At 45.0% G+C, this 27,058-nt stretch overlaps 1 protein-coding gene and 1 long non-coding RNA gene across 3 annotated transcripts in view; one reads left to right on the plus strand and one right to left on the minus strand.

The window, feature by feature from the left end:
- pik3c2g (phosphatidylinositol-4-phosphate 3-kinase catalytic subunit type 2 gamma) overlaps window positions 1-27,058 on the minus strand; it is a 178,380-nt gene that overhangs the window by 114,572 nt on the left and 36,750 nt on the right. For both annotated transcript variants that reach the window (XM_033039517.1, XM_033039516.1), the window contains exons 9-11: window positions 26,574-26,637; window positions 22,653-22,775; window positions 3,724-3,760 (exon numbers count right to left, since the gene is read on the minus strand). In XM_033039517.1, coding sequence (XP_032895408.1) covers window positions 3,724-3,760; window positions 22,653-22,775; window positions 26,574-26,637 — 224 coding nt within the window. The remainder of the gene's footprint in view (window positions 1-3,723; window positions 3,761-22,652; window positions 22,776-26,573; window positions 26,638-27,058) is intronic.
- LOC116985100 lies at window positions 5,851-22,583 on the plus strand. The gene is made up of 4 exons (XR_004415205.1): window positions 5,851-5,861; window positions 6,838-6,848; window positions 9,632-9,634; window positions 22,360-22,583. It is a non-coding gene; the product is annotated as an uncharacterized LOC116985100 (long non-coding RNA).

Here is a 27,058-nt window from a genome sequence, read left to right on the forward strand (position 1 = left end):
TCGCTCTAGCTCAATGCTATCCTAGTTGAACATCCACTCACTCCACACTCGGGGCCAATTAACCTACAAACATGCATGTTTTTTGGATGTGTGAGGAATGGGAAGGGGTGTTAAAGTGGCATTGAAGAGGCTTTTAGATAGACACGTGACTACGTAGGGAATGGAGGGATATGGCTCACGTGCAGGCTGGGGAAATTAGTTTAAGCTGGCATTATGTTCGGCACAGACATTGTGGGCTGAAAGATCTGGTTCTGTGCTGTATGTAGTGTCTATGTACTATGCAAATGTTCAGTTTTGTTGCTGCAATGGTTTTATGGAATGAAAATAATCTTGGAACCACTTGCACACATTGCAGCCTGGCACGTTATCAGCAGTTTGATTGATATGAGACTACGACGTGTTTTACATGCTGGGTAAAAACAGTATTAAGTTGTCATTGTGGACTTTTCTTCTCAACGTGAACAAACTATCTTCAGGAGAAACAGCAAGAAAATGAACCAATGCAGGTAATCACCCCACCCAACATTGACCCTCATCAGAAATCTCTGCAAGGAAACAGCAAGTTTGCAGACATCCAACAAGAGATATTGACAGGTTAATGCTTGGTATCGAATTCACATTAAGGATTAATTCCTCTCCGCCATTTCCAGCTGCTGATTTTACTGTTTACTCTGCTTTTAATGGTTTAGAGTTTGAAGATGCAGCATGAAAACAGACCGTCTACGCTGACTATCAATCATGCACGGTGGTGCGGCGGTTGATTTTCTGCCTTACAGCGCCAGACCCAGGTTCGATCCTGACTACGGGTGCTTTTCTGTACGGAGATTGTACGTTCTCCCCATGATCTGCGTGGGTTTTCTCTGGGATCTCCGTTTTCCTCCCATGCTCCAAAGGCGTACAGCTATGTAGGTTAATTGGCTTGGTATAATTGTAAATTGTCCCTAGTGTGTGTAGGACCAGCATTAGTGTGCGGGGATCGCTGGCCAGCGCGGACTCGGTGGTATCTCTAAACTAAACTAAACTCAACTCTTTGGGATGTGGTAGGAAACCGGAGCACCTGGAGGAAACCCACACAGTCACGGAGACCGTGCAAACACTACGTAGACAACACCCGAGGTCTGGATCGAACCCGGGTCTCTGGCGCCGCGAGGCAGCGGCTCTACCAGCCATCCCTGCAATTTTTGTTTATCTTGTTTAGGATATTTGTAGGTTAAACATGCAGAATACCAAAGGAGATTTTCTAATTATAACTATAGTAAGAAGTGTCAAGTTGAATGAATGATGTATTAAAGATCAAATTGACTGTATAACCTTGCTGCCAAACCTAGACATGTCCTTGAAGAACCTGGAACAAGCTTCTAATTTACTTAGAAATAGTGTGAAGTCAGAGAAAGGAAAGGAGAAAATGTAATTTACTATATCTCCGAAAATAGCAGCGTTGCCTAAGCTCAACTGGTCAGACAGCTTTTGTGGAGAACATGGACAGGTGGCGTTTTGTGTCTGGACCCTTCTTCAGACAGATTGTAGCAGGGGGAGAAAGCTGGAAAAGAGAGGTTGGGGCTGTGCTAAGTCTGGCAAGTGATAGGTGGATACAGGTGAGGAGGGGAGGTTCGATTGGCAGATGGGTGAGGAATGCGTCAGGGAATGTTGCCGACTGGCCAGCTCCAAACTACAGGAGTACGTGCTGAGGGACGCATTGAAGCTCGGTGCAGCCAACGCCAAGGCTCTGTGGGGCAGGACCACAGTCTAGGGTCTTTCTGCTGTTGGACATTGAGGGGCACCCACAAGCAAGGGAAGGGATATCACCTTATGGGGCCACATGAATGGTAAGAGTGCTTTGTTTAAAGGAGATACAAAGAAATACATATGCTGGTTTACAAAAAAAAATTCTTGGGCCTCCTCCATTGCCAGAGTAAGGCCACACCCAAACAGCACCAGTAGTTTACAACCCAACAGTATGAACATTGTATTCTCCAATTTTAGGTAACTAACTTACAAACAAACCCCTTTTCCTCCTCTCTTCCCTGTGCCTCAACTGGACTTGCACATATTTCTCCCTTTCTCCCTCCCCCTCCAACTATATTTCTTCATCTGGTTCCACAATTCTCTCCTCGTATTTCCTTATCTTACACATTTGTCCTGTCATCGCTGGCCTTGGTGCAACCTGAGCTGTGGTTTTGGAACAGCTCCAACCAAGACTGCAAGGAATTGCAGAGAATTGTGGACGCAGCCCAGACCATCACACAAACCAACCTCCCTTCCATTGACTCCATCTAAACTTCACGCTGCCTCGGCAAGGCCAGCAGCATAATCAAGGATGAGGCGCACCCTGGCTCCCACTTCTCCCCTCTCCCATCAGGCAAAATGTATAAAAGTGTGAAAGCACACACCTCCAGATTCAGGGACAGTTCTTTCCAGCTGTTATCAGGCAACTGAACCATCCTACCAACAACTCGAGATCAGTCCTGAGCTACTATCTACCTCAATGTAGACTCTTGTACTGTCTATGATCGGACTTTACTAGACTTTATCTTGCATTAAACGTTATTCATTTTATTCCCTTTATCCCACCCTACTGTCATAAGTTTGAAGATGTCTCCACCACAAATGATACCTATCCATGCTCTCCAGAGATGCTTTCTGATGTAAGAATTACTCCAGCACTTTGTCTTTTGATCAAAAATAAGTGTGAACACACTATGCATGACACTAGTTAACGTATTGAGGATTAATTAAGTTTTTTTGCACAGATTTTGATTTGTATCTATTTTTTATTCTGAAAATTTTTGAATAGAATTAAAAATGAATTTTAATTTCGAATAAAATAAAAATATCCCGTGAAAAACTAAAAGCCCAACAGAGACCTACTCAGGTAAGTGAGATGTAGTTTACAGCTGCTAATTTTTCTCTTTGCTCTGCTTTTAATGCCGATTATAGTTTATGGTTTAGTGTTTAGATAGAGCATGGAAACTGACCCTTGGGCCCACTGAGTCCACAGCGACCATCGATCACACTAATTCAATGTTTTCCCATTATCTCATCTACTCCCTATACAGTCGGGGCCATTTTCAGAAGGCCAGTTAACCTACAAACCCGCATCTTTTGGATATGGGAGGAAACCAGAGCACCCGGTGGAAACCCACGCGGACACAGGGAGAACGTGCAAACTCCACGCAGACAGCACCCAAGGTCAGGATCAAACCTGGGTCTCTGGCACTGTGAGGCTACAGCTCTACTAGCTGCGCCACCATGCCATCCCTGCAAGGTGTGTTTTTCTTCTAGAGGATATCTGTTAAACATGCAGAGTACCAAAGGTGACATTCTAATCACAACTACACTGAGAACTGTCAAGCTGAATGAGTGATACATTAAAGATCAAATAGACTGTACATCCTAGTTTAGTTTCGTTTAGTTGAGAGATAGAGTGTGGAAAAAGGCCCTTGGCCCACCGAGTCTGCACCGACCAACGATATCCCATGCACCAGTTCTATCCTGCACACTGGGGACAATTTACAAAAGCTAATTAATCTATAATCCTGCACATCTTTAGGCTGTGGTGGGGAAACCAGAGCACCCGGAGGAAACCCACGCGGTCTCAGGGAGAACGTACAAATGCCTCACAGACGGCACCCGTAGCCAGGATCGAACCCGGGTCTCTGTGAGGCAGCAACTCTGCCGCTTTTTTAGATGGCAGTTCACACATTCAATAAACCATGTTTTTACCTTGTGGCTTCGGCAATTGCGAAGATAGCAGTGAAGTCTGAAAGTAGAAAAACATAACATCTAATTAGACACTGCAAAAAAAAATCAATCTTCAATTAATTAAAACATTTTGTTTAGAATTTCGCTTCTAAAAATTTAGACTAATTCATGAACCCACTGCAGGTGATGTCTGGTTGAATATCTTGTTGTCTCGTTAATTGATGTCCTGATCAACTTTTTAAATTAGATTTCACTTTATACGCATCGTTTTTAAAAATGATCAGATTAATCCGCAAGTGGTTTCATTGACCAAGCAAAATACACTCAGAAAAAATATCGTTAATAAAGTGCAGTGAATATTATCACTCAAGGGGCAGATAAGGCATCTCTATAAACCTTTCTGCCAGATGAAAAATGTCCCTTGTGGAATGGAACAGAACGGATGTAGATTGTAAATTAGTTTGATATTCACCCATTAGGCCCGCAAGTGTTTCTGCCCCTTTGTGGGGAGTGTTCAGAATTTCTCCCTGGTTACGCACCCCACTCTAATGGGACCGCCGATTGGTTCCCCAGTGAATCGGACAAAAGCACTAATTTGTCATTCTACACCAGATATTCTTGTTATTCCAAATGCCATATTTACTTAGCATCAGGCCACGATGTAAGCAGGAGCTGGTGCTTTAATGTCTCAAGTGGTTTATAAAAAAACAATCTTTATGTAAGTTGGCATTTAACCCAGTGCCGGCGTAGTTCTGTACCTGGTAACTTCCTCCAGGCAAAAGTACTCCCCCACCCCCCATCCCCCACCCCACTACATTAGTCTGGCTTAAAAATAGCTCAGACCCAAAATTCAAATTATGTGAGCTGTTTAGCCACGTGCTTTCAGGCAGGTGCTGTTTGTGCTGCTGATCTTTGGCTTCTCCTGGCCTGTCTGCAGGAAAACAAGTAGAGGTGCTGTCGCCGAGGGAGGACGGACGGAGCCGCGGCTCGAGAGACTAACAGAGACTAACAGAGGCAAAGAGGTTTGCCACGCACTGTAGATATAAAACAGAGGCAAAGAGGTTGGCAAAGAGGTTTGCCACGCACTGTAGATATAAAACAGAGGCAAAGAGGTTGGCAAAGAGGTTTGCCACGCACTGTAGATATAAAACAGAGGCAAAGAGGTTTGCCACGCACTGCAAGGGAGCAGTGGACCAGACAGGAAGAGCGGACGGAATTACCACTAGACAGCCAAACCAGTAGGTAATTTACGGCTGGGGTGAGTACTTTCCCATTTATAGGAGGTAGGATTATATAAATAAGGGGTGTATCAATACAGTAAGGGATTCTTAAATAGGACCAGTTAATTATTTATATAAGATGGGCAGTCAGGAGATGTGCCAATACTGCGAGATGTGGGAATTTGTCGACACCATTGATGTAGAAGATCCCTACAGCTGCAGTAAGTGTTTGAGGCTAGAGGAACTCCAGCTCCGCATTGATGAGCTGGAGACCCAACTTCATACGCTGCGGTACATCAGGGAGGGGGAGTATTACCTGGATGTTTTGTGCCAGGGGATGGTCACACCGACCAGTTTAACTAATTCAGTAGGCAGTGAGCAAGGAAAGGAAGGTGTGGCCATAAGCGAGGCAGGTAGGGGGAACCAGGAGGAGATGCGGCAGGAGCCACAGCCCTTGTCCCTGACGAGCATGACCGAGGCTCTTACTCAATGTAAGGACGGGATCAGGGGCTGTGGGAGGGATGAGCAACCTGGCTGCAGCACCGTGGATCAGGGGGCCATTCAAGAGGGGGGAGTTAGAAGAAATGCCGTAGTGATAGGGGATAGTATTATTCGGGGGGTAGATAAGGTTCTCTGCGGCCAGCAGAACATGTCCCGAAGGCTGTGTTGCCTACCCGGTGCTAGGGTTAAGGATATCTCTGCGATGCTGGAGAGAAATTTGCAGTGGGAGGGGGAGGATCCAGTGGTCGTGGTCCATGTGGGGACCAATGACATAGGAAGGACGAGGAAGGAGGATCTGCTGAAGGAGTTTGAGCAGTTAGGGAATAAATTAAAAAGCAGAACCTCGAGGGTACTGATCTCCGGATTGCTACCTGAGCCACGGGCCAAATCGGCGAGGGTACGTAAAATTAAAAAGCTGAATGCGTGGCTCAAAGACTGGTGTGGGAATAATGGGTTTGGTTTCTTGGGCCACTGGCACCAGTACTGGGACAGGGGGGATCTGTTCTGTAAGGACGGACTTCACCTGAACGGTGCTGGGACTGGGGTCCTGGCAAATCATATAACTAGGGCAGTAGAGAGGTCTTTAAACTAAGTAGCGGGGGGGAGGTATCAAGGGGGGTAATAACGGCAGGGGTAGAGGATATAGAGCAGGGTATCAGTGGGGAAGCGGAAAGTCAAAATGTGACAGGAGACATAATGGGTGAAGATAAAGCTCTAGATGTAAAAGGGGCAAAAACGGAAAGGAAGGGTAGTAAAAATCATCTGAAAGTGCTTTATCTAAATGCACGGAGTATTCGTAATAAGATAAATGAATTAACGGTGCAATTAAGTATATATAGTTATGATATCGTGGCCATTACGGAGACATGGCTGCAAGGGGATCAGGACTGGGAGTTAAATATAGAGGGGTACTCTACAATTAGGAAAGATAGACAGGAAAGAAAGGGAGGAGGGGTGGCCCTTTTAATAAGGGAGGGAATAACGGCAATAGAGAGGAAGGATATTGCGTTGAAGGATCAGGATAGTGAAACAGCTTGGGTACAGATAGAGAATAACAAGGGGAAAAAAACACTAGTGGGTGTAATTTATAGACCTCCAAATAGCTGTGACGCTGTTAGTCAGAACATAAATCTGCAAATAGTTGACGCATGTAAAAAGGGAACTGCAGTAATCATGGGGGACTTCAATTTTCATATTAATTGGGCAAACCAAACTGGGCAGGGTAGACTAGAGGAAGAGTTTATAGAATGTATTAGAGACGGGTTCCTAGAACAGTATGTCACAGAACCGACAAGGGGGGAGGCAATCTTGGATCTGGTCCTGTGTAATGAAGCAGGATTAATTAAAAATGTCATAGTTAGGGACTCGTTGGGAACAAGTGACCACAATATGAACGAATTCCATATTCAAATAGAAGGGGAGCAGGTTGAAACTCAGGCTAGGGTGCTTAGTCTAAATAAGGGGGATTATGAAGGTATGAGGACTGAGCTGATCAAAGTTGACTGGGATAGCAGACTCAAGAATAAGACGGTACATGAGCAGTGGTGTACGTTTAAGGGTCTACTGTATAACCTTCAAGAAAAATTTATTCCTATGAAGAAAAAAAGGGGTAAGGGTAAGAACAGTCAGCCATGGCTCAGTAAAACTATAAAGGATAGTATTCGGCTGAAGGCAAGGGCATATAAGGTAGCCAGAGATAGTGGGAGGGTAGAGGATTGGGAAGCATTTAAAGGTCAGCAAAAAATAACTAAGAGATTAATTAAGACGGGGAAAATAGACTATGAAAGGAATTTAGCAAACAACATAAAAACTAATAGTAAGAGTTTTTATAGCTATATAAAAAGAAAAAGGGTGGCTAAGGTGAACGTTGGTCCATTGGAGGGTGAGACTGGAGAGTTGTTGGTGGGGAACATGGAAATGGCAAAGGCATTAAACGAGTATTTTGTATCAGTCTTCACCATAGAAGACACAAAAAATATTCCAACGTTGGATAAACAGGGGGCGGTAGGAATGGAGGAGCTAAATACTATTAAGATCACCAAGGAGGTGGTATTAGGGAAATTAATGAGACTGAAGGAGGATAAATCCCCTGGGCCTGATGGATTACATCCAAGGGTCTTGAGGGAGATAGCGGTGGGGATTGTGGATGCATTGGTGATAATTTTCCAAAACTCCCTGGAGGCAGGAACGGTCCCAGTGGATTGGAAAATGGCCAATGTAACACCTATATTTAAAAAAGGAAGTAAACAGAAAGCGGGTAACTATAGACCGGTTAGTCTAACATCGGTGGTGGGTAAAATGTTAGAGACAATTATTAAAGAAACACTAACGGGGCACTTGGATAAACATGACTTCATCGGACAGAACCAGCATGGTTTTGTGAAGGGGAAGTCCTGTTTAACGAATTTGCTCGAATTCTTTGAGGAAGTAACAACCCGGGTGGATAAAGGGGAACCGGTGGATGTGGTATACTTGGACTTCCAAAAGGCTTTTGACAAGGTGCCACATAAGAGACTATTGCTAAAAATAAAAAATTATGGAATTGGGGGTAATATATTAGCATGGGTAGAGGATTGGCTAACAAATAGGAAGCAGAGAGTGGGGATAAATGGTTCATACTCGGGATGGCAACCGGTAACTAGCGGGGTTCCGCAAGGGTCGGTGCTGGGACCCCAGTTGTTCACAATTTATATAAATGATTTGGAGGAGGGAACCAAGTGTAATATATCAAAATTTGCGGACGATACAAAAATGGGAGGAAAAGTAGGGGATGAGGAGGATAGGAAGAGTCTGCAAAAGGATATAGATAAGCTAGGTGAGTGGGCAACAACTTGGCAGATGAAGTTTAATACTAATAAATGTGAAGTCATTCACTTTGGGAAAAAAAATGATAGGGCAAGTTATTTTCTAAATGAGGAGGAGCTGCGTTGTAATGCAACGCAAAGGGATCTAGGGGTATTAGTACATGAATCACTAAAAGTTAGTATGCAGGTGCAGCAAGCAATCAGGAAGGCCAATGGAGTTTTGGCCTTTATTGCTAGGGGGATTGAGTATAAAAACACGGAGGTCTTGCTGCAGCTGTACACAGTATTAGTGAGACCACATTTGGAATACTGTGTACAGTTCTGGGGTCCATACTTAAGAAAGGATGTACTAGCCCTGGAGGCAGTGCAGCGAAGGTTTACAAGATTAATTCCTGCAATGAGGGGATTGACATATGAGGAAAGGTTAAGTAGGTTGGAACTCTACTCTTTGGAGTTTAGAAGAATGAGAGGCGATCTCATTGAAACATATAAGATCGTGAGGGGCCTTGATCGGGTGGATGCACCGAGGATGTTCCCAATGATCGGGGAAACTAGAACTAGGGGACATAGTTGCAGAATAAGGGGGGGCTCTTTTAAAACTGAGATGAGGAAGAACTTCTTCACCCAGAGGGTGGTTAATTTATGGAATTCACTGCCCCAGGGAGCAGTGGAAGCAGAAACTTTAAATATATTTAAGACTAAAATAGATGGATTTTTTAGCTGCCAAGGGGATAAGGGGCTACGGGGAGAGGGCAGGGATATGGACCTAGGTATGGTTAGTATAGTAAGACCTGAGTGATCTCCTGGACAAGTGTCGATCGCCTAGATTGGGGTCGGAGAGGAATTTCCCGGATTTTTTTCCCGAATTGGACCTGGGTTTTTATCCGGTTTTTTGCCTCCCCCAGGAGATCACGAGGTTTTTGGGGTGGAGAGGGGTGATAGCGGTATAAAGGGGAGGGTAGTGTCTTGTGTTCTGTGTCTTGTGTCTACTGTTTGTGGGTAAGTGTGTCTGTTTAGTGTTCAGCCATGAGCGAATGGCGGTGCGGGCTCGACGGACCTGGTGGTCTACTCTCGCACCTACTTTCTATGTTTCTATGTTTCTATGTGCCGCCTGAGAATCAAACAGAGCATAAAATAGAACATGGGGTCTGGATGGAGTGGATGTGGAGAGGATGTTTCCACTAGTGGGAGAGTCCAGGACCAGAGGCCATAGCCTCAGACTAAAATGACGTGCCTTTAGAAAGGAGATGAGGAAGAATTTCTTTAGTCAGAGGGTTGTGAATCTGTGGAATTCATAGCCACAGAAGGCTGTGGAGGCTGCCATTGGACATTTTGAAGGCGGAGTGTTATATTGTCACAATTGACAGATCCTTGATTAGTGCGGGTGTCAGGGGTTGTGGGGAGAAGGTAGGAGAATGGTGTTGAGAGGGAGAGATAGATCAGCCATTATTGAATGGCGGAGTAGACTTGATGGGCCAAATGGCCTGATTCTGCTCCGATAACTTATGACCTTATGAATATAGGGTCCTTCAGCCCACAATGTCTGTGCTGAGCATGATGTCAGTTAAACTAATCTCCTCAAGCCTGCACATGATCCATATCCCTCCATTGCCTGATGGTGTTTACTTCCCAATCACCCTTGAGAATGTGGTCATCTTGGAACATAGGACATGGAACATTAAGGCACAGGAACAGGTCCTTCGGCCCACAGCATCATGATATAATTTTATATAATAAATCTTCTCAACCTCTGGCAAAGAGTTTGATTATATTGAACCAGAAACACACACTAGCAATACCCATCATCATCATCAGGTAAAGGAATATGGACTTTGTTTTTTTAACCTTGTTGCAAATACTTCCACGTTTAGACAAAACATGATTGGGATCCTCACGAATAGTCATTAAAGTCATCACTTTGTAATCGTCCTACAACTTTTGTCTGAAAAAAATATTCCACTTTCCCGGGGCGGCAGGGTGGCAAGGCAGTAGAGTTGCTGCCTTGCAGCGCCAGAGACCCAGGTTCGATCCTGACTACAGGCGCTTTCTGTACGGAGTTTGTACGTTCCCCCTGCGACCGCATGGGTTTTCTCCGGGTGTGCCGGTTCCCTTCCAAAGATGTACAAGGTTTTCGGTTAATTATGTTCGGTAAAATTGTAAATTGTCCCTAGTGTGTAAGATAGTGCTAGTGTACAGGGTGATCATGGGTTGGCATGGACACAGTGGGCTGAAGGGCCTGTTTCCTTGCTGTATCTCTAAAGACTAAAGTCTAAATTCATTGGACTTGTGAATTGAATCCCCACATGTGATTACAGAGATATCATCTTCAATTTCTAAGGAGGAATTTACATTTATAGATGGAGGATATTTATCTGACCGGCCTCAAGGCCTGCTCTCCAAGTGGGCTTATCTACCAAGATTTCACATCCGACTGGATTTCTTGAATCATTTTTTAAATACTTCCTTTTAAAATATTTATCCTATCAAATTTGAAAATGATGTTATAATCTTTGCTTTAGTGTAATCTCTGTGGTAAGGAGTCCAAATTCTAATAACAGTCCATAAATTCCTAATTTCCTCTTTCATTCACTTGGTTGAAACCCATCTGGAAATTCTCAAGCATGACAAAGAACTGCCTTCAAATCGCATAATGTCTTTAAAAGTGCCTATATCAGGATCTCTCTCTCTCTCTCGAAGATATTGGTGGATGGTCTGCAAGTTAAACTAATCAAGCACTTTATTAAAATTCATAGTCATAGACAGCACAGAAACAGGCCCTTCAGCCCAACATAACCATGCCGACCACAATGCCAATATACGTTAGTGCCCCCTGCCCGCGTTTGGCCCATATCCCTCTACACCTTTCCGATCCATGTACCTGTCCAAATGTGTTTTAAATATTGTCATAGTACCTGCCTTAATTACCTCCTCTGGCTGCTCGTTCCATACACTCACCGCCCTCTGGGAAAAATGTTCAGTGGTTCAATGGTTCGATGGTTCTTTATTATCATGTATGCACAGCACTGTGAAATTCCTTTGCACAACCCACAAATCCAATCAAATCACATAAGATACAGAGTGCAGAATATAGCTCTCAGTATTGTAGCACTTCAGTTGCAGAAACAAAGTCCAATGTCCACAATGGGATAGAGGTGAATCAGACTGCTCCTAGCTTATGGAAGGACCATTCAAAAGTCCGATAACAGAAGAGAAGAAACTGTTCCCAGATCTGGTGGTGCGCACTTTTAAGCTTTTGTGCTTGCTTTGTATTTCACCCTTCGTCTTAGCCTTGGTCAGTACTGTGTTTGCCGATTTTGAAGACACACTATGCTTAAATGAATGCAAACTATAAAATGGTAGCTCAGTGGTAATGTTGCTGCCTTACAGCGCCAAAAACCCGGGTTTGACCTTGATTGCAGTTGCTGTCTGAACGGAGTTTGTACGTTCTCCCTGTGGTTTGCGTGGGTTTTCTTCAGGATCTCAGTTTTCCCCCCACAATCCAAAGACGGGTAGGTTTGTAGATTAATTGGTGTGGTATAAGTGTAAATTAACATATAACATATAACATATAACAATTACAGTACGGAAACAGGCCATCTCGGCCCTACAAGTCCGTGCCGAACAATTATTTTCCCTTAGTCCCACCTGCCTGCACTCATACCATAACCCTCCATTCCCTTCTCATCCATATGCCTATCCAATTTATTTTTAAATGTTACCAACGAACCTGCCTCCACCACTTCCACTGGAAGCTCATTCCACACCGCTACCACTCTCTGAGTAAAGAAGATCCCCCTCATGTTACCCCTAAACTTCTGTCCCTTAATTCTGAAGTCATGTCCTCTTGTTTGAATCTTCCCTATTCTCAAAGGGAAAAGCTTGTCCACATCAACTCTGTCTATCCCTCTCATCATTTTAAAGACCTCTTTCAAGTCCCCCCTTAACCTTCTGCGCTCCAGAGAATAAAGACCTAACTTATTCAACCTTTCTCTGTAACTTAATTGTTGAAACCCAGGCAACATTCTAGTAAATCTCCTCAGTACTATTTTCTTGACATCCTTCCTATAATTGGGCGACCAAAATTGTACACCATACTCCAGATTTGGTCTCACCAATGCCTTGTACAATTTTAACATTACATCCCAGCTTCTATACTCAATGCTCTGATTTATAAAGGCTAGCATACCAAAAGCTTTCTTTACCACCCTATCTATATGAGATTCCACCTTCAAGGAACTATACACGGTTATTCCCAGATCCCTCTGTTCAACTGCATTCTTCAATTCCCTACCATTTACCATGTACGTCCTATTTTGATTTGTCCTGCCAAGGTGTAGCACCTCACATTTATCAGCATTAAACTCCATCTGCCATCTTTCAGCCCATTCTTCCAAATGGCCTAAATCACTCTGTAGACTTCGGAAATCCTCTTCATTATCCACAACACTCCCTATCTTGGTATCATCTGCATACTTACTAATCCAATTTACCACACCTTCATCCAGATCATTGATGTACATGACAAACAACAAAGGACCCAACACAGATTCCTGAGGCACCCCACTAGTCACCTGCCTCCAACCCGACAAACAGCCATCCACCATTACCCTCTGGCGTCTCCCATTCAGCCACTGTTGAATCCATCTTGCTACTCCTGCATTTATACCCAACAGTTGCACCTTCTTAACCAACCTTCCATGAGGAACCTTGTCAAAGGCCTTACTAAAGTCCATATAGACAACATCCACTGCTTTACCCTCGTCAATTTCCCTAGTAACCTCTTCAAACAATTCAAGAAGATTAGTCAAACATGACCTTCCAGGCACAAATCCATGTTGACTGTTCCTAATCAGACCCTGTTTATCCAGATGCTTATATATATTATCTCTAAGTATCTTTTCCATTAATTTGCCCACCACTGAAGTCAAACTAACAGGCCTATAATTGCTAGGTTTACTCTTAGAACCCTTTTTAAACAATGGAACAACATGCGCAGTACGCCAATCCTCGGGGACTATTCCCGTTTCTAATGACATTTGAAATATTTCTGTCATAGCCCCGGCTATTTCTACACTAACTTCCCTCAATGTCCTAGGGAATATCCTGTCAGGACCTGGAGACTTATCCACTTTTATATTTTTCAAAAGTGTCAGTACTTCTTTTACTTTGAAACTCATAGTATCCATAGCTACTCTACTAGTTTCCCTTACCTCACATAATTTAATATCCTTCTCCTTGGTGAATACCGAAGAAAATAAATTGTTCAATATCTCCCCCATCTCTTTTGGCTCTGCAGATAGCTGTCCACTCTGTCTCTCCAATGGACCAATTTTATCCCTCGTTATCCTTTTGCTATTAATATAGCTGTAGAAACCCTTTGGATTTACTTTCACCTTACTTGCCAAAGCAACCTCATGTCTTCTTTTAGCTTTTCTAATTTCTTTCTTAAGATTCTTTTTACATTCCTTATACTCCTCAAGCACCTCATTTACTTCATGCTGTCTATAATTATTGTAGATCTCCCTTTTTTTCCCGAACAAGATGTCCAATTTCCCTTGAAAACCAGGGCTCTTTCCAATTTTTACTGTTTCCTTTCAACCGAACAGGAACATAAAGATTCTGTACTCTTAAAATGTCCTCTTTAAATGTCCTCCATTTCTCTTCTACATCCTTCCCAAAAAACAAAATGTCCCAGTTCACTCCTTTTAAATCATTTCGCATCGCATCAAAGTTAGCCTTTCTCCAATCAAAAATCTCAACCCTAGGTCCAGTTCTGACCCTCTCCATAATTATATTGAAACTAATGGTATTGTGATCACTGGACCCGAAGTGCTCCCCAACGCATACCTCCGCCACCTGTCCCGTCTCATTTCCTAACAGGAGGCCCAGCACTGCCCTTCCTCTAGTAGGTACCTCTATGTATTGCTGTAAAAAACTATCCTGCACACATTTTACAAACTCCAAACCATCCAGCCCATTTACAGAATGTGTTTCCCAGTCTATATGTGGAAAGTTGAAATCTCCCACAATCACTACCTTGTGCTTACTACTAATATCTGCTATCTCCTTACATATTTGCTCTTCCAATTCTCGATCCCCATTTGGCAGTCTATAATACACCCCTATAAGTGTTGCTACACCTTTCCCACTTCTCAGTTGCACCCAAATAGCCTCCCTAGATGAGCCCTCCAATCTATCCTGCCAAAGCACTGCTGTAATATCTTCCCTGACTAGCAATGCAACACCTCCACCTCTTGCCCCTCAAATTCTATCACACCTGAAGCTACGAAATCCTGGAATATTTAGTTTCCAATCACAGCCCTCCTGCAACCATGTTTCACTGATCGCCACAACATCATACTTCCAGGTGTCTATCCAGACTCTAAGCTCATCCACCTTTCTTACAATGCTCCTAGCATTAAAATATGCACATTTAAGAAACCCCCCGCCTCTCATTCTCTGTTTATTTCCTTTTTCTTCTTTCTCCTCTTGTGTCCGAGTGCTTCCCTTTTCTGCTTCCTGCCTCCCATTCTGTCTACTAGCTTTCTCTATTTGAGTCCCTCGCCCCAACCATTCTAGTTTAAAGTCTCCCCAGTAGCCTTTGCAAATTTCCCCGCCAGGATATTGGTCCCCCTCGGGTTCAAGTGCAACCCATCCTTTCTGTACAGGTCCCACCTTCCCCAAAAGAAGTCCCAATGATCCAGAAACTTGAATCCCTGCCCTCTGCACCAGTCTTTCAGCCACGCATTTATCCTCCACCTCGCTCCATTCCTACTCTCACTGTCGCGTGGCACAGGCAGTAATCCTGAGATTGTTACCTTTTTGGTCCTTTTCCTTAACTCTCCTCCCAACTCCCTAAATCCTCCCTTCAGGACCTCTTCCCTTTTTTTACCTATGTCATTGGTACCTATATGTACCACGACCTCAGGCTCCTCTCCCTCTGATTTCAGGATATCTTGGACGCGTTGAGACATGTCCGAGACCTTGGCACCAGGGAGGCAAACCACCATCCTGGTCTCCCGACTGCATCCACAGAATCGCCTATCCGACCCCCTAACAATAGAGTCCCCAATTACTATTGCCCTCTTCTTTTTGTCCCTTCCTTTCGGAGCAACAGGGCCGGTCTCTGTGCTGGAGGCCCGTCCGCTGTCGCTACCCCCGGGCAGGCTGTCACCCCCATCCGTACTCAAACAGGAGTACTTATTTGCAAGGTGTACCGACATTGGAGTACTCACTCGTCCCTGCCTCTGCCCCTTGCCCTTCCTTAGCGTGACCCGCATGTCTCTCTCCCGTGGTTTTGGAGTGACCACCTCCCTATAACTCCTCTCTATGACCTCCCTGACCAGACAGAGGTCATCGAGCTGCTGCTCCAGGATCCTAATACGGTCCCTTAGGAGCCCCATCTCGATGCACCTGGTGCAGATGTGGACGTCTGGAGGGCCATCCGACACCATGACCTCCCACATCTGACAGAACAGTACACTGCTCTGGCTGTCATTCTCCGGCCTTACCCTGGATCCGATACAAGTACAATACAATAGAAACTGCTGGGAGAAATCAGCAGGTATCTGACTCACAACAGCTGCTCCCTCTTGACCATTAAACTGTACCTTTATTATATAAACAAAAAGCACTGTACCTTTACTAAAGCACTGTACCCTTAGCCCACTGTACCCTTGGCTCACTGTACCTTTACTAAAGCACTGTACCTTTAGCCCACTGTACCTTTACTAAAGCACTGTACCTTTAACCAGAAAGCAGAAATGCTAACCTGAGGTTGCACCCAATCAGCTGCTTCCTCTAGTCTGCTTCCACCAATCAGCGGCTTCACACCAGAACCCTCCCTATGGAGTGTGGAACGTTACAGATTTCGGTAAAAGCCCTGACCCTCCTCCACTCGCTCCAACGGTTCCCGGGCCTCTATTGTCCCTAGTGTGTGTAGATTAGCGTTGATGTGCGGGAATCGTTGGTTGGGGCAGACTTGGTGGGCTGAAGGGCCTGTTTCCGCGCTGTACAGCATCTCGAAAAAAACTATAAATTCTGCAGGGTTGTAATTTCACACTGGTATGCTGAATAAAGAATGGCTTTTTCCTACTGGATATTTTAGGTATTCATTTCAACTTGAAACAGTTAAAACTGAAAGCCTTAAGACTCAGCGTATTGGGATATCCATATTCTGTGAAGGAGACAACAAAAATGCTAGACTTTCTGGGTGTACAATTGGTGAGAGTGATCCGTACAGATTAAGACATTGATTTCATGTCAGGCTTGCTTTGGTGGAGAGATTGTCATTGGTGCAGGGCTGAAATGCACTGATTAACAGGCTGGTTTAGTCGTTAAGTGGGAAGATTGCAACCCTCAGCAAGTTTTAAAGTTGTAGATGATGCCGGTGGACATCCATCTCCTGACATGACACGCAAACAGAAAATACCACCAGGTGCCTTCCACAGAGGTGGCATCTGATATAGACCACTTCTGTAGACACTCGGTGGCATCAAAGCAGAAACGACGGGAATTTATGTGGACACAAGGAACTGCAGAAGCTTGAAGTTTGCGCAGAACACAAAGTGCAGGACTAATTCAGCGGGTCAGGCAACATCACTGGAGGAAAGGAATACGTGACATTTCAGTCTGAAGAAATGTCTCGACCCGAAACATCACCTTTTCCTTTTCTCTAGAGACGCTGCCTGTCGGACTGAGTTACTCCAGCTTTTTTGTGTCAATCTTTGGTTTAAACCAGCATCTGCAGTTCCTTTCTGCACATCTCTGGAGGACATGGGTAAATGATGCTAGAGGTCGGACTGGAATTATGTAACAACTCTGCACAATACCCTTCAATTCAGTACACACACAAGATGGATTAACTTGGAAATTGAACTGCATAAAGCTAGCTTTTTATTTTATCTTATGTGATTAAGATTTGACTTTGCCAAGCGCAGACTAAAGGGCCTGTCCCACTTGGCGATTTTTTCGGCGACTGCCGTCATCATTGACTGACGTATCAGGTCACTGAAAAATACGCGGTGCGCTGACGTATGACGCGGTGGTGACGCACAGTGTTTTTTCAAGTGTCGCAACATTTTTGTTTGTCACGGCTGGATTTTGAAATGTTCAAAACCTTTTGCCGGCGTCATATCAGTGTCGCCTTGAGCTCTTGGTTGATGCCATTTCACCTCCTTCCCAGTCTCACACTGACCTATCTGTCCTCGGCCTCCTCCACTGCCAGAGTCAAACCCAATGCAAAGTCGAAGAACAACACTTCATATTCCACCTGGTTAGTCCACAACCAAGTAAGAATTTCACTGGTACACAAAATTGCTGGGGAAACTCAGCGGGTGCAGCAGCATCTATGGAGCGAAGGAAATAGGCGACGTTTTGGGCCGAAACCCTTCTTCAGACTGATGGGGGGTGGGGAAAGAAAGATGGAAAAAGGGGGGAGGAGGAGGAGCCCGAGGGCGGGCGGATGGGAGGGTGGGAGGAGACAGCTAGAGGGTGAAGGAAGGGGGGGGGGAGAGAGGAGGAGACAGCACAGGCTAGCCAAATTGGGGGAATTCAATGTTGATGCCATAAGGACTGTCTTGGACATATGACAATAAAACGCTCTTGACTCTTGAATCTCATCATTGAATTTTCCACAGGTTATCCTTACCTCCGATGCTCCCCCATCCTCTCTCTCTCTCTCTCCCCTTCTGATCCACCACTGGCCCTGACATTGCCGTTCCATAAGACAAATGTCATAGGAGCAGAATTAGGCCAAAAAAGCATCAAGTCCATTCTGCCATTCAAACATGGCTGATCTAATTTTCCATCTCAACCCCATTCTCCAGCCTTTCCCCCGTAACCTTTGACACCCTTATTAATCATGAACCTGGCATTCTCCGCTTTAAAAATACCCAATGACTTGGCCTCCAAAGCCATCTGCGGCAATTAATTCCACAGATTCACCAGCCTCTGGCTCATCTCCATTGTAAAGGTACAGGTACATCTTATTATTACTCTGACCCGCTGAGTTACTCCAGCATTTTGTGTCGATCTTTGAGCCAAACTAATTTGCTCCCTCCCATATCTTGTCTGATCAGCATCTGCAGATGCCGGTTTACAAAAACGACAGAACGTGCTGGAGCAGCAGGTCAGGCAGCATCTCTGGAGAACATGGATAGGCGACGTTTTGGGTTGGGACCCTTCTTCAAACTGATTGTAGTATAGGGGAGAAGACTGGAAAAGAGAAGGAGGTGGAGTAAACCCTAGTGTGTGATAGGTGGATACAATTTAATTTAGTTTACTTTAGTTTAGAGAGGTGGAAACAGGCCCTTCGGCCCACCGACTCCGCACCAACCAGCGATCCCCGAACATTAACACTATCCTACACACACACTAGGGACAATTTACAATTTAAGCTAATTAACCCAAGCTAATTAACCTACTAACCTATACATCTTTGCAGTGTGGGGGGGAAACGGGAGCACCTGGAAAAAAACCCCACACAGGTCACGAGGAGGAATGTGTAAACTCTGTACAGACAGGACCCGTAGTCAGGATCGAACACAGATCTTGGCTTTGTAAGGCAGCAACTCTACCACTGTGCCACTGAGGGGATTGAGTGGGTTGTAAATCATTCTGGTTAAATTCCTCTGGTTGTAAATTAATCTGTGTATCTGACACGGTGTCAAGTGTTGAGAGGGTAGCGTTGGAGCAGTCTGCTCTAGTGCAGGCACATTCAGACATGTTAGTGGTGGGGTGAGCCTCCGGTGTCTCTCACACATCCTGCCGCTCCTTCAGGTTCACCGACACACCTCCCCAGTGCAGCAATGTTTACTCATTGCAGTGGAGAAGGCGAGAAGCGGTCAGTTGTAATAGTCCCACGGTGCGAGTTCATTCCAAGAGCTCTCCCGAGTTTAAAAAAAATCAAACTCGTGGTAAGCACGGAGAATGAACATAGCAGGCACGTCAGAGCTCGGGGACGTCTCTTAGCGCTAACGGCAGGTACTCGGGAAGACTCGCTAATGGCAGGTAAGCTCGGGAAGACTCGGGAAGATTTTTCAACATGATGAAAAATGTCCACGAGAGCCCCGAGTACCGACGAGTGGCCATTGCCGTAAATCTCCAAGTTCGAATCAGGGCAAACTCGGGAGAGCTCTTGGAATAAACTCGTACCGTGGGACAGGGATTTAAGGGTCCAGAACCGAAACATTGCTGGTCTGAAGAAGGGTTCAATCCCCAAAGGTCACCAGCCCGAAGAAGGATGCTCGCCCTGAAACATCATTAGTCCAAGCAAGGGTCCCAGCCCAAAATGCCGTTAATCTGAATCCCAACCGGAAACATAACCAGTCTGAAGAAGGATCCTGACGCACAACATCAACAGTCTGAAGAAGGGTCCTGACCTCAAACCGCCAATCTGAAGCAGATATCAGGATAAGCTGGTAGGTACCTGGAATCCACCATCTGAAGGTTTCCTTCCAAGGTACAAATCATTTAAGGGCGGCACAACTAGTAAAGCTGCTGCCTCACAGCGCCAGAGACCTGGGTTCAATCTTGACCTCGGGTGCTGTCTGTGTGTGGAGTTTGCACGTTCTCCCTGTGAACGCGTGGGTTTCCTCTGGGTGCTCCGGTTTGCTTCTACATCCCAAAGACGTGCGGGTTTGTAGGTCAATTGGCCCTCTGTAAATTGCCCCCTTGTGTGTAGGGAGTGGATGAGGAAGTGGGATAACATAGAACTATTGTGAACGGGAGATTGGTAGTCGGCACGATCATGGTGGGCCGAAGGGCACTGTTCCATGCTTTATCTTTAAATCGATCAAAAATATATAAATGCAGATCACCATCTGGTGGCTACACTGAGATGTTCATGCATAAAATTATCTGCCATTTTGACTTAATTTAGTTGACTAATCATTATTAGTCAAGTTGCAGCAGGCAAGTCCATGCAGGAGAATATTTAACAATAGTCTTTTGTTAATCGTATTTGTAACTACTTTACAGACATGTGTCATGTATAAGTCACTATTACAGTTAAGAAACAATACTGAAACAAAACACAAAGTGCTGAAGGAACTAAGTGAGTCAGGCAGCATCAGTGGATGGAATGGACTGATGCCATTTTGGGTCAGGACCCTTCTTTAGACTTCAATCTGACTTTAAACGTTGTTGGTCCATTCCTTGCTGCCTGACCTGTTGTGTTACTCTAGCACTTTGTGGTTTTTGCTGAAGACTCAAACACCTGCAGTCTCTTCAAATCCCACTTTCCCATCCACTCCTTACAAATCTGCGGCAATTCGCATTTTACTGGTCCCTTGCGAAATCTCCTCAAAGACCCTTGCTCACTGCTCCCCCTCTGTGATTCTAGCTGCCCCCCCCCCCCCCTGCCCTTTGGCCATGTTCTGACCCGCACTCTTTTATACAGAGGGTGGTGGGTGCGTGGAACATGCTATTCCTGGGGTGGTGGTAGAGGCAGGCAGGATAATGCCATTTTAGAGGATTTTAGGTAGAGTGGTGGGTGTCTGGAATGCATTTTGATCGGCACATGGATATGCAGGGTTCCTGTGCTGCACTGACTATAATTTGCGGAGTTAATGGAGTTCCGTGGGGCAGGACTCATCTTCACCTCCAGGAAACCTCAGGTCTGTCGACATAGAAAATTGACAAAGAATACTTGATAAGAGCTGCCAGAAGAAGTGGTGGAGGCTGAGACAAATGTAGTGTCCAAAGACAACATGGACTGGGATTTGGATGGGAAAGGTGTGGAGGATGTAGGCCTAATACTGGCAAATAGGATTAGCATCGATAGGTAAAGTGGTCAGCATGGATGGATTTAGTTTAGTGTATTGTCAAGTCTACCACCGGCTTTTGTTGCGCGCTAACCAGTCAGCGGAAAAAGTATACACGGTTACCATTGAGCCATCCAGGTTCAGCTACAGGATGAAGGGAATAACGTTTGGAGCAAGATAAAGTCTAGGAAAGGCTGATTAAAAATAGTCCGAGGGTCTCCAGAGAGGAGATGGTAGCTCAGGGCTGCTCTCTCGTTGTTGATAGGTTGGTTAAGTTGAGCCAAAGGGCTTATTTCTGTGCAATGCAACTCTGTAATATTGCAATAGTTAATAGCTCCCAAATACTCGCAATTCTTTAACAGCTCTCTAAAGCACCCGTACTGCTGCATTTATTAAATAGTTCATGCCAGATCTACAGTACAGGCCTTCAACACAGATTAAGCTGTCTTCTCGTGTGTTCAGACAGCTTTACCTGCAGGGTGCAGAAGGCTTCGGGGATCCTCTGAGAAAAATATGAAGACGCTCATGTTTGTTGCTCCTTGTTGCATCTCTTGCACCAACCCAGACAGTGCATTGGTTGGTGCATGGATGCGTCAATGGCTTAAGGGCCTGTCCCACTTGGGTGTCATTTGCGTGTCATTTACACAACATCATTTAAGCATTACGACGCATGACGCATGCATTGCGCGCGTGGTGGCGTATGCAGTGACGCGCAGCAGCGCGCGGTGCCCCAGGGTTTTGGGATTATCAAAATCCTCACGCGCCACCTGCGTGACGCGCAAATGACGCCCAGGTGGGACACATTAGGTGCAGTACTGGTTCATTTCAATGTGGGGAAAGTGTAACATTCCTCACATGTGAATATTTGTTTAGATTCCACTAGCGCAGCTGGTAGACCTATTGCCCCACAGCACCACTCCTCTCTCTCACTGACACGCTCGTATAGCTCCAGCACATTCCATCTCTCTCCTTCTCACTGGGACACTGTTTCTCTCACGCACTCCATCTCTCTCTCTCGCTGACTCACCATCTCTCTCTCTCACAGTGACACCATCTATCACTCACACACACCATTCTCTCACCATCTCTCTCTTTCACACCAGTGACTCCATTTCCCGTTACTGCTGCTCTGCACCGATTCACCATTACTGGTGCTCTCGCCTAAGTCCCCATTTACCCCTTTATTAAAGTTTATCTCCTTTAAACTGCTCCCCTTAAAGCTAAGCCCTCCTCCAGTCTTTGATTTTCCACCCTGGGAAACTATGGGTGACTTTCAGATCAGCTCAGTCAGATTTGAAGACCTGCTTTGTTTTCACTTTGCCAGAATGCTATTGAACCAGATTTATATTTTGACTCGTTACATGCCAGAGTCACTGATACATTGGGAAGTGTGGAGGAAACCGGAGCACCCGGAGGACACCCATGCGATCACAGGGAGAACATACGAACTCCACATGGACAGCACCCGAGGTCGGGATCGAACTGGGGTCTCTGGCGCTGCGAGGTAGCGGCTCTACCAGCTGTGCCACCTGTTGCTACCAGCTGCTGCAACTGTGCTGTCATTTTATCACCCAATAAAGATTTACGATGGAGTTGGGACTTAGTGACGTCAGATCTTAGCCACTACAATACACTTTGATCTGTTCTCCCTCCCTCTGTACCTGTTTCTGTGGTGAGACCAGCGAATTCAGGTGCTGGATGGCAGTTGTTATCTCCCTGGTTTCTACTGACAGAAGCAAGTAGCAAATGGCTTTAACCTCCTCCACAAGGCGACACGTACTTTTCTGTAAAAGACCAACAGAGAGAGAGAGAGAAAGATGCTTTTAAACGTTCTGCCTTCAAGCATTACCACAAAGCTCATAAATAGTCAGGACATAAACATTTAGACAGGCCCATGGAAAGGACACTTTTACTGGGATATTGACCAAACGCGGGCAATGGGATTGTCTTAGATGAGCTATCTTGGTTGGCATGGACAAGTTAAACAAGATGTTCAGTCCAACTCGACCATGTCGACCAAGATACCCCATCTAAGCCCATTCCAGCAGAGAAACAGGCTGTTTAGTCCCCTTGCTGTATGACTCTATGACTCTAACAACTGAGAAAAGTTGAGATGTGTGGGGCAGGTTTTTTAAACAGATCGATGAGTGCCCGGAGCATGCTGCCACGGGTGGTGGTAGAGGCAGATATGATAGTTTCATGGCATGATGTGATAGATTCAGGGACAGTTTCTTCCCAGCTTTTATCAAGCAATGGAACAGTCCTCTCACCATCTAGACTGTGGTCCTGGCCTCCCATCTACCTCAGTGAAGACTCTTTGAACTATCTTGAATGTAATCACTGATAGTCTTTTCTCTGACTGGATGGCACGCGATAAAATCTTTTCACTGTACCTCGCTACATGTGACAATAATAAACTAAACTAGTAATAAACTAGAGGCATTTAAGGGGCTTTTAGATAAACTCATGGATATGCAAGGAATAGAGGGATGTGGATCACGTATAGGCAGAGGGCGTTAATGTAACGTGGCATCATGTTCAGCACAGACATTGTATGCTAAAGGGCTTGTTCCTGTGTTGTACTCTTCCATATTAAATTGTGCTTGTAAACGAACAAAAACCGGATTCCCGGTAGATGTGCTCACTTCGCATTTCTGATTCATCCCAATATTTTCATTGAAAACTCTGAATTTTTATACTACATACCACATAACACAAACAATTTTAGAATGCACTATGCTTTCAGATATTTAAACTTTAGACTTTAGAGATACAACATGGAAACAGGCCATTTGGGCCACCGAATCCTCAGCCACTTACACTTACACTATCCTACACAGCAGGGACAATTTTACAATCACAGAAGCCAATTAACCTACAAACCCGCACGTCTTTGGGGTGTGGGAGGAAACCGGAGCGCCCGTAGAGAACATACAAACTAAAGCAAACAGCGCCCATGGTCAGGATTGAACCCAGGTCCCTGGCGCTGAAAGGCAGAAAACTCTATGCCATGATCATATTGAATGGCGGTGCAGGCTCGAAGGGCCGAATGGCCTACTCCTGCACCTAATTTCTATGTTTCTATGTTTCTATGTTTCTACTGCAGTGCCACTGTGCAGCCACAAAAAATAGTCTATTTTTAATTCCTGTCAGAAAGTTACTAGCGTTGTGATCTCTGCTGATTGCTACATATTAACGATTTGGATGAGAAGATAGGTGGCAAGGTTTACAGATACGACATGTATACATACCGACATCCGTGTCCATGCCGACCATCACACAACTGTTTACACCAGTTCTATATTATACCACATTCTCATCCATTCCCGACACACTAGGAGCAATTTACAGAAGCCAATTAACCTACAGTACATGCCCGCATGTCTCTGGGGTGTGGGAGAAAACAGGAGCACCCGGAGGAAACCCACTCGTTCACAGGGAGAAGGTGCAAATTCCACACACAGACAACACCCGGGTGGTGTGAGGCAGCAGCTCTGTGCCACTGTGCTGCCCCTGGATGGAGGTTAAATCGTACACTCTCTAGCAGCTTAAAGTTCAATCAGAATAAAAAGTCTGTCGATCAAGTTATGGTCTCCATTACCCAGGGGCAACAGGCTTTCCAAAGAGCTAGGTTTGACGTTAAGATGTTTGTGTCTGAATAGGACAGACCATCCACTTCACAGCATTAATCTCCTACACCAATTGACTCTTTAGTCTCACACCAGCACACCTCACTGACTGGCCGGTCACAGGCTTAGGTGAATAATGCTGTTCGAGCAAGCGTGAAGTGAAAAAGACCTAGTTAACTTCTTGTGTGGGAAGTGAACTGCAGATGCTGGTTTAAACCGAAGATAGACACTAAATGCTGGGGTACTCAGCGGGACGGGCAGCATCTCTGGATAGAAGATAGAGGAATGGATGATGTTTCGGGTCGAGACTGAAGAAGGGTCTCGACCCGAAATGTCACGCATTCCTTCTCTCCAGAAATGCTGCCTGTCCCGCTGAGTTACTCCAGCTTTTTGTGTCTATCTTTGGTTAGCTTCATATTTTCCCTCACACACTCCATTAACTCTTAGCTTGCCCCTATCTCATACAGATTTGGAACTCCCCATATCAAGACAATGGGGTCAAATAGAATTTGCAACGTTTTTTAAATTATTGACGTAGGAATCCGGATCCATTCGGATCGGGGTGAGGCCACCCTCAGACGTGGGCTGGGTATTGGCCCCGGGAGGGGGCGCTGCCCCAGGTATAGATTAATTCCGTGAACCACAACTTCAACATGTCAGTTCACCTGCTGCCTCATAGCGTACAGTGGTCATTTGTGTGTGAGCAAAATGCAACGCAGAGTGAAAATACACTGAAATATTGGGTGCATTCAGCTGAGTCAGTACTAAATTGAAATTAAGCCTTGCCCACTCCTTAGCCTTCAAGGTGCTGCAGCCGCTTAAATGTCAGTATCTTCTAGGGAGTGGATATTTGTATTTGAGTCTCCGTATATGCTAATTCTAGGTTCTCTGCATTACTTTGACCGACCATTTCATTAGATGCTAGATTATTCCTAATGGATACAATGATGAGGGAAGAATCCTGTTTCATAGAACATAGAACAGGGAGCAGGACAGCACAGGAACAGGCCCTTCGGCCCACAATGTCTGTGTCGAACATGATGCCGGTTTAAAATAACCTCTTCCACCTGCATGTGATTCATATCCCTCTCATTCCATTCCCTGCATGTACATGTGCCCCTCTTAAAACCTCTGAAACACCACTATCATATATCTGCCTCCACCACCACTCCCAGGCACCCTCCACCCTCTGTGTAAAGAACTTTCTCCGCACATCTCCTTTAAACTTTGCCACTCTATGTCCTCTAGTCTTTGATATTTCCATGCTGGGAAATAGGTTCTGAGTGTCTACCCTATCTATGACTCTCCTGGTTTGAATCTTGAATCTTTTCCATACTTCTATCAGGCGTTTCCTCGTCCTCTGATGTTCCAGGGAATACAATCCAAGCTTGTCCATCCTCTCCTTATTATAGCTAATGCCCTCTCATCCAGGCAGCATTCTGGTAAACCTCATCTGCATGCTCTCCAAAACCTCCACATCCTTGAACATCCCTCGTTGACGTTTCTACCTAAGGAAGCAGGGTCTGGCTGTCTATTTCATTGACCACAGAACAGAAACAGGCCTTTCGGCCCATAATATCCATGTGGAACATCGGGCGAGTTTAAACTATTGTCCCCTGCCTGCACATGATCCGTGTCCCTAATCCCTCCATTCCCTGCATGTCCATGTGCCTTTCCGAAAGCCTCTTAAACACCACTATCAAGATGTGTTGAATTGTGACTTCAATGGGGTGGGAGATTGCAACCTTCACGTGGTCCGCCCTGTTTCGACGAATGCAATCAACCTGGTGTGCACAATCAAACAAGATCAAATAGAACAAGTTGTCCTACAACTTTAGGCTGTGCACACCATACATACGCAAGAAGAAGAAGAAGTGACTTTAATTTCAGGGTTACCACAAATCATTTTAGCAACTGCAGATTCAATTTTATTTGCACATTTCACCACCTTACCCGACTGGATAATAAATTCCTCACTTCATCATGATAACTGTTAAGTTTTGCATTCAGAATTTTTCTGTGGAATTAAAATTTGGGTCTTTAAACAGAGCAAAGAAGCACAAACCGAGGACATTTTATTAAATCCCATTAAATCTAAATTTATTAAAATTAAGAAAAAGATTCTCCACAAAATATTAGATATAAAATAGCTGCTGAACCGTTTAATCATGACGTGTGGGGTTTGTAGGGTAAATGGCCTTTCTAAATTGCCCCTAGTGCGTAGGGATGAAAAAGGGAGATAACATAGAACTGGTCTGAACGGGTGATCGATGGTCAGCGTGGACTCGCTGGGCCGAAGGGCCTTTTTCCATGCTGTATCTCTGAACTGAATTAAATACAATGTGTATGTTCATGAGAAACAGTGGGCTTTGTAGTGACATGAAACCTCAAATTCCCCCTCTCCTCATTCCCCCTCTCTTCCCTGAACCCATTCCCTC

Source organism: Amblyraja radiata, chromosome 21 (genome assembly GCF_010909765.2).
Source record: "Amblyraja radiata isolate CabotCenter1 chromosome 21, sAmbRad1.1.pri, whole genome shotgun sequence".
Classification (NCBI taxonomy): Eukaryota; Metazoa; Chordata; class Chondrichthyes; order Rajiformes; family Rajidae; genus Amblyraja; species Amblyraja radiata.